Source organism: Manacus vitellinus, unplaced genomic scaffold (genome assembly GCF_001715985.3).
Source record: "Manacus vitellinus isolate BGI_N305 unplaced genomic scaffold, ASM171598v3 scaffold_102_pilon, whole genome shotgun sequence".
Lineage (NCBI taxonomy): Eukaryota > Metazoa > Chordata > Aves > Passeriformes > Pipridae > Manacus > Manacus vitellinus.
The window spans coordinates 635,156-645,133 of record NW_021938808.1 but is presented as its reverse complement, the minus strand read 5'-3'; the positions used below and the strand labels follow the sequence as shown (position 1 = coordinate 645,133).

Below are 9,978 nucleotides of genomic sequence, written 5' to 3'. Positions count from 1 at the left end.
TGCCTGCCCCAGCCTGGCCTGAGCCTCCCGTCCCGCAGAGAGCCAACGCGCCTATCGGTTCGTGCAAGGCAAGGACTGGGGCTTCAAGAAATTCATCAGGAGAGATTTCCTGCTGGATGAAGCCAACGGACTCCTTCCAGACGACAAACTCACTCTGTTCTGTGAGGTAAGGCAGCCTGTGCAGTGAAAGCACAGCACTTCCATTAGCTGAGGGCAGGCCTGACCTCCTTTCTCCTCCTTGCTTTTAAGGAGTCAGAGGTGTCAGAGCGATGCTGGCTGTTTGTGTGACACTCGGGTTTTATTTGTGTGTGCGTGGCTGCTGGCTTTGTCCTCTCTGTGATTCATCCCACTTCACTTCCATTTCTTTCCTGGCTACTTTGTGTTTGGTTTTTACCTGGGCTGATGATAGGAATCAGGCTAAGTTTGATTATCATTCCGCTCCTGGTTTGGTGTTATCATCCATCTGTTTGTGCTCCCTAAGTTGAAGCTCACTTGGGATAATAAGCACCACTAGCTCTGTAGTGGGGACTGGCCTGCTTGTCACTTGCCTGCTGAATAAAAAAGAGTTTTCTTTATTTTCTGAAATGTGTCCATGCAGCCAACAAAAGGAAAAATACAAGAGAAAGGAATTTTACAGTAATCACAATTTTCCCTTCATTGTGTTTGTACTTTCCTACAACTGCTTACAGCATTATTATTTCACTGGTACTTACTTCAGGCCAGTTATTTGTAAAACCAGACATTTAAGTTTAGGAACCTTAAAGAGCAAATTTAAACTCTGATTTAATGTCTTCAGGGCTCCTTCTGTTTTACTTCCGTTGTCTTTTTAACTGCAAAATCCCTCCTGGAGCTGTGATTTTTGCCAGAAGACAGGTGGAACAAGTTGTTCTCCCTTTGGATCTCCTGCACTGTGTTGTTTTTTTTTATGGGAGTCTTTTCTTTTGTTGAGGAATGAAAGGGAAGCTTCAATCTAAGTTGTTCAACAAGGATTTGGTTTGTTGTTTTTTTGGTTTTTTTTCAGTTTTGCTTGGCCATTACAAGGCTGCACGTGTTTAAATGAACAAACACCTCAGGGATGTGTATTTTAAGCAGTAACATGAATTATTAGTGAAGGAGGGAGCCCTTCCTGAACACTTGGAGCAGTAAGGGAGGAGAGCAGGACAGAGCCCTGTGTGACACCTCTGTAGGTCTGGCAGTTCCTCTTTCCTTCACGGTAAAAGAGCCCAAACCCCTCACACTTGTTGGGTGGAGCCCAAAAACGAGCGTCTGAGAAGGGAATCTGTGAGACACAATGTACATAAACCCCAGACCCACAGTAGTCTTGGCAACTAGTCCTGATCCAGTCACTGCACCCTTTGCTGAATTATTCCCTTCAAAGCTTCAGTGGTTTGGATTGTTCTGGAGGAGGAGGAACCTCGCTCTTGGCTGCACCTGGCCTTGGATCCGTTCTGTGAGGAATCTGAAGGTCGCTGATACCAGAAGGTTTTGCTGTCTGGAAACAGTTTGCTGAGAACTTCCAGCACCTTGGTTTGGGGTTTTTTTTTTCTCCCTGCCTCCTTTTTCTCCTCTTTCTCCCTTTTCTCCCTGAGTTTATAACTCTCTTAGCATTCCAACCGTGCGCTCTCCTGATCCTTCCCTGCTGGTCACAGGTGCCAAATGATGCTGCTCCATCTGTGCTTCCAGCTCTGGATGGAGGAGCTCCCACAGGAGCTGGGAACACTGGATGTGGAGGTGCCTTTCAAGTGCAGATATTTGGGATTCCTGCACACCACAAGGTTCCTTGTTGAAGCTGGAAGGAAGAAGCCCTTTGCTCTCTGCTCATGGCCGGTGCTGAGCGTGGAGAATTCTCCCTGGAAATGCTGTTGGGCCAGAGAATGATGGTCCTTGTCAAACATTTCAGACCTGACTTCATTTCCTTGTCAGTTTGGGGATTTTTCAGGCCCTTGTTTTGCAGGTGGGCTTGGTTGTTCATATCCCAACTGCATTGCTTTTTGCTGCTCAAATTACATTCCAGCAGCAGAGGTAAATATCCTTGCAGTCAGTCTCCCAGGAGGGAGGTGTTCCCGAAGTTCTGGCAGCAGCTCTTTTCTGAGCTGGGTAGTGTTGGTTCCCTTGCTGAGATGTTGAAAACAGCTTAAGCAAATCCTTCTCTCTTTTAACATCTGAGGCTGGAATCCAGTAGAAAGCCATGGAATAACTGGCTTTATTTCATGTATGAAGAGGATTTATTTGTGGATTTGAGACACAGTTTTTTGGCTGCTCTGTGATCCGTGTTGGACTTCCAACAAGAGATCTGCATCTTAGAATTCCCTTTTTAATGCACCTGATGAGTTTTCACCCATCCTGGAGTCCACTTTGCTGCTGTGGATGTCACAGGACAGGGGGATGATGCAGCTCATGGTGAGGAACTTTGGCTTCTCCACATGTGCTGTGGCTGGTCCGTGGTGTCCTCTGGCATCTGATACTTGTTTGGTTGTGAGTCTCGTGTGTTTTACACAAAATGTGCCCCCAGAACCCCCCTGCAGCCTTCTCAGGAGCTGGAGTGCGTTCTGACAGGTTTTCCCCTTTCCTTTTCCTCCCTCTCACTTCATGATTTCCTTCTTCTCCACCCCGTGGAGCTTCCTCTGCTGTCCATTATTCTTTGGCCACTGGTTATTAATAGAGGTGGAATTTAACTTGGACTCACCAGCAAATCCAGGGAATAGTCTCACGTCTCTTCCCTGTCAATCTCCCTGCTTTATTCTCTCTACAGCAGGGCTGGATTAGTCACTCTGATCTTTTCTAATTGGGCTCTGCCTGATTTCCTGCAGCCCTGACAATGGTTGGGTGCTCAGTGGGCCCTCGGTGAAGGAGGTTCAGCAGCCACGCTGGTCCTGCCTCAGAGCAGCTGATTAGGAATCTCTCTGCCTTCCCCAAATCCTCCTAATTATTTGACATAAAGCTGGATTTTCTTTATTTTTTTTTTAAACTTGCTGTTTAGGTGGGTTTTAATTGTGTTTTATGGCATGACAGGAGCACTGAACTGCTGAGGTGCAGAAGGAGAAGCAGGAGGACATTTCAGGAGTCAACCACTGCCCTTGTGGCTCCTGTGCTGGGTTATAAAAACTCTGTGTGTACTTCATTTTCATGTGGCCTGTTGTCTGTTGCATTATTGATTGGGGAGGGTTTCACAGTGTTGCTAGAAGGGGAAAACTAGGTCAGGTGTGGTGTCTGGAAAAGCAGGAAAAAGGTTCTGCTTCGTTAGGAAACCGTCTGACAAAGTTAGGGCTCAGCTGTTGGTTTGGGGTTGAGAAGGAAACCTGCTGGTGGCATTTAGGATTTGGGATGGACACTGTGGTGCAGGGATCTCTGAACAGAGGAGCAAAGGTGCTTTAAAAACGGGCACGATTTTAACCCTGCAGTGACTGTGCTGGGGTTTGCTCTGCGTCTCCCTGGCCACAAACCCCTCCTGGAGGGAGAGCCCTCTTTCCGTGCCTGTCTTTGAGGGTGTTTTTGCCTTTGCCTCCCCTGCAGGTGAGTGTGGTGCAGGACTCAGTGAACATCTCTGGCCAGAACACCATGAACATGGTGAAGGTGCCCGAGTGCCGCCTGGCCGACGAGCTGGGCGGGCTCTGGGAGAACTCGCGGTTCACGGACTGCTGCCTCTGCGTGGCAGGCCAGGAGTTCAAGGGGCACAAAGCCATCCTGGCAGGTGGGTGTTTGGCCCTGGAACCGTGGGATGGGTTGGGATGGAAGGGAACTTAAAGCTCAGCCCCCCCCTGCCACGGGCAGGGACACCTTCCACTGGCCCAGGGTGCTCCAGCCTGGCCTTGGACACTCCAGGGCTGGGGCAGCCACAGCTCCTCTGGGCACCCTGTGCCAGGGCCCACACAGGGAAGAATTCCTTCCCAATATCCCATCCAGCCCTGCCCTCTGGCATGGGAACCCCCTGTCCCTTGTCCTGCCCTGTCACTACTCATGTTCTGTTCCATAAAACACAGAAATCAGGAAACAGGCAACAAGATGGATTTTAACTCTGTGGGAACCAGAGTTCTTAGCAGAGCAGGAGCCAACAACCTGATGGGCAGTGGGGTTTTTGGAATTCTTTCATCTTTAAAGGAGGCTCCTGCAGCTCCTTTATCAAAGAGCTGTGGTACCAGAGTGGTTTGTGAGCTGTTCCAGGTGGAGAGGAAATCCCCACTTGGTTTGTAATTGCCTGTCTGCTCCTTTGACAAGGACAGTGGGAGCGTTTTTTGTGGCTGTAGGGTACTCTAAAATATTCCTAAAGCATTTGTAAGGAGAACTTAGCACATTTCCAAGGAATACTTTCCTGCCAAGCCAAGAAACACACCTTCCCACCCCGGGACTCTCCAGCCTCGCTGGAAGGACGTAACCCCTCCCCTCCCCAGCTGGAGCTGTGGCAGCCCCAGTCCATGGGAGAGTTTCTCAGCTGCTGAGGTGTTGCTGAGCCAGGCTCAGCCCCTCCTGGGGAGCAGAGGAGCCTTTCCAACTGTGCTTTGTTTTCCCTCACAGCACGTTCCCCAGTGTTCAGCGCCATGTTTGAGCACGAGATGGAGGAGAGTAAAAAGGTAAGAGATCCTGAGGGGAGGAGAACCTCTCCAGCTGCAGAATGGCTCTCCAGTCAGCTCCTGCTCGGAGAACTCCCCTTGTGTTTGTGATTTTGGTCACCTTTTAACTGTCTTTCTCACATTAGATGCACCTCTCTGCTTCAGCTGCCCTGAAGGGAGGAAGACAGGGATCAAGGAGGCAATTGTACCTTTGTTCCTCTTGGGAAAGAGTCTGGGGTGGGACAGGGAGAAGTAGAGAAGGTGAAATACAACTCAGAATTTTTCTTACTCCATCCACATCTTTTCTTTTCTTTTTCTGTTTCTTTTTTTGCACTGCTCATTCTGAACAGTTTGCCTCTGAATCCTGAAGGAGTTTGGGGGAGAAGGAAGCCCTGGCAGGATCTTAATAAGCTTTGTTTTCCTGTTGCAGAATCGGGTTGAAATCAATGATGTGGAGCCGGAAGTTTTTAAGGAAATGATGTGTTTTATTTATACTGGGAAGGCACCAAATCTTGACAAAATGGCTGATGATTTGCTGGCAGCTGCTGACAAGGTAGAGTTGGGATTCTGGGGAGCTGACAGGACTGGGAATGATGTTTTTCCTTTCCACAGTGTGGTGGAGCTCCCTGCAGGAGCCCCTGTGGGGCTGGTTGTGGCTGACAGGTAACCCTGCGTGTTGTCTGAGGTCCCTCTCACAGAAGATCCACGTCAAACATCCCACAGCTGGATAAATCCAGCTCTTACAGTAGCACAGGCAGCAGTTTCTGGGTCCACTGCTCACTTTGAAGCTTTTTTTAAGCTCTGTTCTCTCACTGAGCTGGGGGTGAGAAGAAGGTTTCCAGGTGGACCCACAGGGATATTTTTCCGTGTGGTTGTTCCCAGATCTCCAAAGGCTGCTCTGCCTGCTGCCAGCTCCAGGAGAGGCTCCAAAGGGATGCATGGCCAGGACTGGGAAGGTGGTGCTGTGCATTTGCCTTTGCCAGGGGCAATCCCAGAGGGAAGGGAGCACTGGAGGAAGCCCTGGTGTGGTCTCCAGGGAACTGGGGTGACTGGAAGCTGCTGGAAGTCCCTGTGGATTTGCCAGCTGGGCCTCCTTCCCTTTGCAGCAACTAAGATGGGAATTAGTGCAAGATCCTTGGGCTGATTGTAATCATTGCCACATAGTTTATTCAATATTTAAAGGGTATTGATTGAGAGCTCACAACCACCTTTCTTACTTACTCTTGAGTAAATAAGAAAGAAGCAGCAGTACATTAAGGACAGAGTGGCTTTAATTTTGACTTTCCTGGCTTATAACATAGTCATGGGGTTTTTTCCCTTTTCAACTCATTCTGTGTCTTTTAAAAGCAGAAATAAGAAAAAAAAATCTTTGGTGAAAGCACATAAAACATCCAATATTTACCCAGGAGACTGAAACAGCTTCTTCTGAGCTCCTCCTGTCTCTGGGGGGAAATATGTAATTAGACCAAAACCAAACCAAAGCTCGTTTTCTCAGCCCAGGAGATGCTGTGGCAGCACTGGGGCAGTGCTGGTGGAAGGGTGGGGGTTTTAGGTGTGATTAAGAAAGGGGGGAAGGGGAAATGTTGGTACCTGAGAGACCAGAACGGCCAATTTTGCCCACCAATGTAATTAGAAACTGAGCTATTTGCAGCCAAAAATAGAGCTAAAAAATATGTGCACGGAGGAGAATATTCCATTTACAGAAGGAGAATTTGCTGCATTTTAAGCCACTGACAGACAATCCTCTAAACTAATGGCTTGGCCCAATAAACTGGTTTATTTCTCGGTCCAGATTAGAAAGTAAATTTGATTTGCTGTCGTGGTGGGAGCAAACTGTCCTGGCTCTGAGCTGGGCCTCGGCCGAGACCGCTGTGGTCAGAGTCCTGTGTGACAGAACGTTTCCATGGTCGAAAATTCCTCATTTGAATGTCATGGTGATGGGGTGAGACTCTCAGAGCACCAAGGCAGTTATGTCAGGGTGCTGCTGGGGTGGAAACGTCCCCAGGGAGCTCGTCCTGTGCTCAGGCACAGCCCTCCTGGGTCACACCCCGTGTCCAGCCCTGCTGCCCCTTGCACAGGGGCTGAGGCTGCTGGGGGGCTTTGGGGCTGAGGGGCAGGAGCTGAGGCTGCACCTACCCTGCTGGGTGGCCCTGCTGGGTGGCCCAGGTGTGATTGTGTCCCAGGTGTGATTGTGTCCCAGGTGTGACTGTGTCCCAGGTGTGACTGTGTCCCTGCTGTGACCGTGTCCCAGTGTGACCATGGTTCCATAGGTGTCCCAGTGTGACCGTGTCCCCAGTGTGACCGTGTCCCCAGTGTGACCGTGTCCCCAGTGTGACCGTGTCCCCAGTGTGACCGTGTCCCAGTGTGACAGTGTCCCAGTGTGACCATGTCCCCAATGTGACAGTGTCCCCAGTGTGACCATGCCCCCTGTGTTGCAGTACGCCCTGGAGCGGCTCAAGGTGATGTGTGAGGACACTCTGTCAGTGTGACCATGTCCCTGGTGTGACCATGTCCCTGATGTGATTGTGTCCCCATGGGTGTCCCTGCTGTGACCATGCCCCCAGTGTGACCATGCCCCCTGTGTTGCAGTACGCCCTGGAGCGGCTCAAGGTGATGTGTGAGGACGCTCTGTGCAGTAACCTGTCCGTGGAGAACGCGGCCGAGATCCTCATCCTGGCTGACCTGCACAGCGCTGACCAGCTCAAGACCCAGGCCGTGGACTTCATCAACTAGTGAGTGACTGCAGGCCCTGCCTGGCCCCAGAGCTCCCTCCTCCCTCAGCTCCTTGGCTGGGAGAGCCAGAGGCAAATGTTGGTTATTATCCCATGCAGGGAAGGGTCTCCTCTGGTACTTTGCTGAAAACCTCGGGTGGCAAACTTTGCTCAGTGGAAGGGATCTTGAGCTGGTGTTTGACCCCCCGTGGGTAACTCGGGCCTGTTCTCTCTTCTCCGTTGCAGCCACGCCTCGGATGTCATGGAGACGTCGGGCTGGAAGTCCATGGTGGTGTCCCACCCCCACCTGGTGGCCGAGGCCTATCGCTCCTTGGCCTCGGCACAGTGTCCCTTCCTGGGGCCGCCCCGGAAGCGACTGAAGCAATCCTAAAGCCCTGCCCCACACCTCACCCCATGTGTTTTTTTGTTCCTGGAAGCGGCTCCAGCTGGGGCCGCCTTGAAACCTTGACCACCAGGTAGACAGCGAAATCTGTGGAGCTTTTACTCTGTTGTTGGGGGGAAGAGGCTGCTCCGTGACATCCAGACTTTTTCAAACAGCACCAAGTAACTTTGGGAGAGGGGGGAGGGTGGGGGCTCTGGGGCTGTTCAACCTTCTGAATCCCTGTCGCTGCGTCGTCTGTGTGTTCCCTTCCACCTGGCTGAAGTCAGTTGAGCCCCGGGTCGGGATCAGGCCCGGCCTGAACGGGGCTGACCCCGGCGTTGGCACCGGGCAAACCAACGTCTCTGCGTCTGGCAGCACAGAACAACCCGGGGGATGCCTGGAGCAGGAGGACATTTGGGCTTTGGAGAGCATTGGAGAGTGACAAAAAAACCAACAACGAGAAGAAAAGGATTTCCCTGAGGTTTTGGAAAAGGAATCAATTACCTGATGGGAGCTCCGGTAGTATTTATGTCAAAAGTTAAACGAGTCCTTCCAGCTGAGCTAAAAACTGGACGTTTGTGCAACTCCCTATTGCCATCCAGCAACAAGAAGATCAGTTCTCTCTGTTAGTAGCACTTGTATGTTATTGCAAAAAACAAGAAACAAAGGATAACCCCCCTCCCTTTTCTATAAATGTCAGGTTGGAGTGCAGGGGGCAGTGAGAGGCTGTGCTTTGAAAGGACTGGGAAGCCCTTTGCCTGAGGAGAGCAACGGTTTCTGTTTTAAATATCGTGGGAGATGTTTTTTGGCATTTTTCCCTGCTTTTTTTTTTCTCCCCTCTCCTCCCCCTTTTTTTAAGAAAAACAAAACAACAACAACAACAAAAAGATAAATTTTATTGTTGATGAATGCTGCGTCTGAAGTCCCTGAGTTGCTAAAATGATTCTTAACAACTGTTTGTACCTGACTTGCCGACTGTATAGGAGCCAGTCCTGTTCCTTTCTATTAGTCACTTCTTACAGGAAAAGATGTTTCAAAATAGCTGGTAACTTTTTTTTTTCTTTTTGAAAATATAAATAAATTACTATTTTGTACCGTGTGGTATCTGTTGCCTTTTTTTTCCCAACCCCCCATCCCTCCTGTCTCCTTTTTCAGCCTTCCCGGTTCCAAACCGTCTCTCCAAAGGTTCCTTTGCAGTCCTGCTGCCATGTGCTGACGGTGACAAGCTGTTCCTGGAGCCCAGAGCAGATTTGCTGGGAATGCTGCAGCACAAACGTGTCGTTTCTCGTTGCAGGTGATCCCAAACCACGGCAGAGCTCTGCTGTCAGTGCGACCCCGAGCGTGGCCCTTCCTTCCCCTGCTCCTGCCTGCAGGTGAGGAGGGGCAGCAGCACCAGCACCATCTGTCTGGTGGCACTGGAGTGCAGGGCAGGATTTCTGGGCCAGCCATCAGCCCCCAGATCCCCTGGGAGGGGAGGTGGGAGCAGTGCCAGGAGCTCCAGCTGACCAGGGAGTGGGCAGGTTGGGCACGGGGTGGATTCCAGGGAATGGCTGGGTGTGTTGTCTGGGAACTGGAGCAGGGAGCTGCTGTCCCTGATTTTCATGCTGGGAACACACTTTCTGTCCCAGCCCTTGTGGGAAGGAGAATTCCATTTGTGTTTAATCAGGTTGCTCTTCCCAATGTCAAATGGTGGCTCAGGAGAGGGTTCTGGAGCACCCTGGGCTGGTGGGAGGTGTCCCTGCCCCTGGCAGGGGGTGGCACTGGGTGGACTTTGAGGTCCCTTCCGACCCAGCCCATTCCAGGATCCCCGTTGCAGGTGAATTGATGATTCCTTTGCCAGCTTGCCTTGTCTGTGTGTTTGGCTCTCCCTGTCAGCGAGGCCCATCTGGCTCCCAGACATCAGAGCAGGAGCACCCTGCTCAGGAGCACCCTGCTCAGGAGCACCCTGCTCCCCACGGCTCCCCATGCAGTCCCAGTGCTCCCAGTCCATGCCACGTGCTGGTGCTGCAGAGCTGCCAGGCCAGAGGAGCAGCTGGAGACCCGAATTCCACAGGGAGCTGGGATGTTTATCCGAGCAGCATTTTGGGGACACGTTCTCCCAGGTCTGAACCACAGCCCGGCCACCCCAGCTCCAGAATCACACTGAGCTTGGACCTTGGTGCTCCTGCTTTTCCTTCCTCCCCTTCCCTCCCTGGCGGATGTTCCCGGGCTGTTCCATCCCCGGGGCCGTGTTTGATGGGCCTCCTCCTGCCCATTAGTGCCTCCTGCCCATTAGCTCCGAGCTCCTGCTTGCTCTGCTCACTTGGCTGCTGGCCTGGGAGGGCCTCGGCCTTCCCTG

The 9,978-nt window shown here is 51.4% G+C and overlaps 1 protein-coding gene across 1 annotated transcript in view; it reads left to right on the top strand.

Moving 5' to 3' along the window:
- Nucleotides 1–8,739, top strand: part of SPOP (speckle type BTB/POZ protein) — an 11,780-nt gene extending 3,041 nt beyond the window's left edge. Inside the window, exons 4-9 of the mRNA XM_029963574.1 lie at nt 39–166; nt 3,514–3,691; nt 4,513–4,568; nt 4,978–5,100; nt 7,137–7,279; nt 7,505–8,739. Coding sequence (XP_029819434.1) covers nt 39–166; nt 3,514–3,691; nt 4,513–4,568; nt 4,978–5,100; nt 7,137–7,279; nt 7,505–7,649 — 773 coding nt within the window. The 3' untranslated portion in view covers nt 7,650–8,739. The remainder of the gene's footprint in view (nt 1–38; nt 167–3,513; nt 3,692–4,512; nt 4,569–4,977; nt 5,101–7,136; nt 7,280–7,504) is intronic.
- Nucleotides 8,740–9,978: the final 1,239 nt, after the last annotated feature.